At 35.4% G+C, this 3,798-nt stretch overlaps 1 protein-coding gene across 1 annotated transcript in view; it reads left to right on the forward strand.

Annotated features, from left to right (window-relative positions):
- Nucleotides 1-3,798, forward strand: part of LOC107568809 (integrin beta-6-like) — a 39,767-nt gene that overhangs the window by 4,988 nt on the left and 30,981 nt on the right. The window contains exons 4-5 of the mRNA XM_016254800.1: nucleotides 125-371; nucleotides 2,379-2,544. Of these exons, the coding sequence (XP_016110286.1) occupies nucleotides 125-371; nucleotides 2,379-2,544 (413 nt within the window). The remainder of the gene's footprint in view (nucleotides 1-124; nucleotides 372-2,378; nucleotides 2,545-3,798) is intronic.

A 3,798-nucleotide genomic window follows, 5' to 3' on the forward strand; every position in this document is an offset into this window, starting at 1 on the left:
GTAAAACTCAACTGTTTAACTCTAGGGGAGTTGGAAAATGAGCCTATTTTCAAAAATAGTGGAGTGTTCCTTTAAGTGTAGAATTCTAAATATGGTATTGTGATGATGTCACTTCCTGTGGTAGGCGGCGAGGCGATGTTCGTGATTGAGGTGCAGCAGTTGGAGCGCTATCCTGTGGATCTGTACTATCTAGTGGACGTTTCGGCATCCATGCAGGATAATCTGGACCGGCTGAAGACCGCGGGCCTGGCTCTGTCTCATCAGATGAAGGAACACTCCAGCGACTTCAGAGTCGGCTTCGGCTCGTTTGTGGATAAACCGGTTTCTCCGTACATCGACGTGCACCCCTCCAAACTGCTGAACCCCTGCAGGTGAACACATCCGACCCAAAACTGCAGCAAAGCAACCCATAGCAAAGAACAAATGACAACTCTTTAGTAGTAATAATTCAGATAATTTTTTTTAAATGCGACTTTAAAAAAAATAAAGTCTAATAATAATTAATAGTATTATTTAAAAATATTTAAGTTATTAAATAATAATAAATGTATACATTATTAATTTAATTACTTTAATATTTTAAGTATTTTTAAAATTACTTTTAATAATTAATTATTACAATTCTAATTAAATAATTAAAAATAATTCAGTCATTTCTCCTGACAACAGTGCGATTTAAATATGCAATCAAGTCAAATATTTCAAACAAATGATCGGAATAATTTTACAGCTATATACTTTTAGCTGTATATAGCTATATACTTATATATTTTTGACTCGTATGCATCTACTTTTTATTTTGGAAAGGGATTTTTAGGAGAAACATGCGAGTTGATACTTGAGACCTTGAGTTCTTTTGTAAATATTATTTCTGTGTATCGCTGTGCACTTAATACTTCTGAACTGAGATTGGCGCAGAATCACACAGCTGTTATTTGGATGAGAAAAGATTATTTTGTCCACATTGTCCAGATTACATCTCTTGTGAAACCTTTTGTTGCCTTTTTATAAAAGACATAATTTTTTATATCTTAGTTCCCTGGAAGCTCTTGACCTTAAAAACAACTCGCTGAAGTGACGCTGCCAACAGAGGCATCCAAAATGTTTAAACTATACATTTCATTTTCTATTTTTAATAAGCTGATATAAACAAAATATGCATTTGAGTTTCAGTTGAGTATTTTCTTTGTCTCAAATATTTATCTTAAAATTCTTTAGAAAATAAACAGACAAATTCATCAGCTAAGATTAAATTGAAAAATGTTTGTGCTCAATTGATCACAGTGTTATTTTAGTCTTATTTATATGCTATTATAGTATTTATTAATTATGATGAATTGGCTACATTTTCTGTTTTTATTTTAATATAAGGTAAGCACATTTAAGTAATAATTACTAAAACAAAATAATTACTAAAATAAAAAATAAATAAGTAAATAATATAAATACTAAAAATAAAAATTAATATTATTTACACTTTTTGTATTTCTATTTTTATTTTAGTAATTTGTTTTAGTAACTTTATTCCTTAGTATTATTATTATTAAGTTTTTTTTGTTTGTTTTTGTGTTTTAGTCAGTTAAGCAGTTTAATAATAATAATAAATATTACAATTACTGAAACAAAATAATGACTAAAATAAAAATAAATACTAAAAATAATTAAATAAATAATAATATAAATAAACAAAAATAATTGTTATTCATATTATTATTATTATTTACACATTTTTAGTAATTGTTTTTATTTGAGTAATTTGTTTGCTAATTTTTGTTTTTACCGTTTTTATTTTTAGTATTTCAATACAACTTTATTTAATTTCAGTTTTTGTTTTAGTAAATTTAGTACTTAATTTCACTATTTATTTTTTATTTTTTGTTTGTTATTTTGTTGTGTTTTTGTCATTTTTATTAAATGTCTCTGTAGCATTCATTTATTTTTATTTCAGTTTTAGTTTTAGTAATTTTAGTACTTCAGCAAATTTTATTTCAGGGAGTTCCCAAGGCAACGCATCTAATATTTGTTTGCATTTTTTTAAGTTTAAGTTTTTTATCGTATATTTATGTTTTATTTTATTTCAGCTTTATTTCAGTTACCAAGAATGATTTTTAACAATAACAAGACTGACTGATCTCTTCTGTAACTCTAGATGAGAAGCGGGAGACAAAAACAGCTTTCTCTCCGTTCAGCAGAAACAGACGAGATATTAGAGCGATCTGATGTGTGATTTGTCTTTCCTATGGGAAGCTCTAGTGTGTCCCAGGAGAGTAAAGCCATTCAGGGTATCCCGGGCTGCGTTCGGCAGTGATCTCATTGTGACTCGTGTGGGAATCTGCAGTGGATGACGTGCTGTAATTCTCCCTCTTTCTCTGTCTCAGTGATTATGAGGTGCACTGCAGGCCCGCTCACGGCTACATCCATGTCCTCCCCGTGACCCAGAACATGACGGAGTTCACGCGGGTCATTCAGGAGCAGAGGATCTCCGGGAACATGGACACGCCTGAGGGAGGCTTTGACGCCATGCTGCAGGCCGCCGTTTGCCAGGTAAACACACCCGAGTAATGCACTGCATTTATGATCATATGAGGTTTTGGCTGGTTGCCAGGGTGTTGCCATGCGGATTCTGTTTTTTTTTTTTAGCATGTTCCAATTTGGTTTCTAGGGTGCTGTGGGTGGTTGCCAAGGCAATGCTATACGGTTGCAAATGGGTTGTTGCTAGTGTGTCACTAGGCAGTTAAGTGGTTGTGGGCCATTGCTATTAGGGATGGTAATTTTTCAAAATTGTAATATTTGGGTTCATAAAAACAAATATTCAAATATTTATTTCAATGACGTTTAACGAGAAAGACGTTATTTTTTAATAATCAAGTTTTTGTCACCATTTCTGAACAAGCTTATGACTAGGAATTATACACAACAATGTTCTACAACAATACATTTTATATATTTATACAGTGGGGCAAAAAAGTATTTAGTCAGCCACCAATTGTGCAAGTTCTCCCACTTAAAAAGATGAGAGAGGCCTGTAATTTTCATCATAGGTATACCTCAACTATGAGAGACAAAATGAGAAAAAAAAATCCAGAAAATCACATTTTTAAAGATTTTTTAAGAATTAATGCAAATTATGGTGGAAAATAAGTATTTGGTCAATAACAAAATTTCATCTCAATACTTTGTTATATACCCTTTGGTGGCAATGACAGAGGTCAAACGTTTTCTGTAAGTCTTCACAAGGTTGTCACACACTGTTGCTGGTATTTTGGCCCATTCCTCCATCCAGATCTCCTCTAGAGCAGTAATTTTGAGAGCTCCGCTGGTTTCGGAATGCCGGCTGGCTGGGGCATCCCCGGAGGGACCGTAAGACCAGTCCGCCCACTGCCAGAAGAAGGGCGCCCCCGGCTGCCGCCAGAGGGAACCCCAGATCTAGGCAGTGGCACGGGCACTCCGCCCCCTTGCAGGTAACGGAGTCTGGTCCGCAACTCCGAGATGGTCATACCCCCGCAATGGGAGCATGAGTCATCCACGAAAGCCACCTCAACGTGCTTCGTGCCCAGACACAAGAGGCAGCGATCGTGACGCCAGGTATCGACCGCACCCAGAAACACACGGATGGTATGACATCTTTAAAAAGACGCGTCTTTAAAAAGACGTTCCACCCGTGAAGCTCTTTTAGATGGAATTTGCCCTTTTAGTGTGCTGAAGCGCACAGGGGAGATGGCCGTCTGCAACACACACAGGGGTAGTTCCACCAGCACGAGAGCCCACGAAGAGCGTGCTTGACTGTAGCATTACTCT

This window comes from Sinocyclocheilus grahami, unplaced genomic scaffold (genome assembly GCF_001515645.1).
Source record: "Sinocyclocheilus grahami isolate Dianchi unplaced genomic scaffold, SAMN03320097.WGS_v1.1 scaffold1282.1, whole genome shotgun sequence".
Lineage (NCBI taxonomy): Eukaryota > Metazoa > Chordata > Actinopteri > Cypriniformes > Cyprinidae > Sinocyclocheilus > Sinocyclocheilus grahami.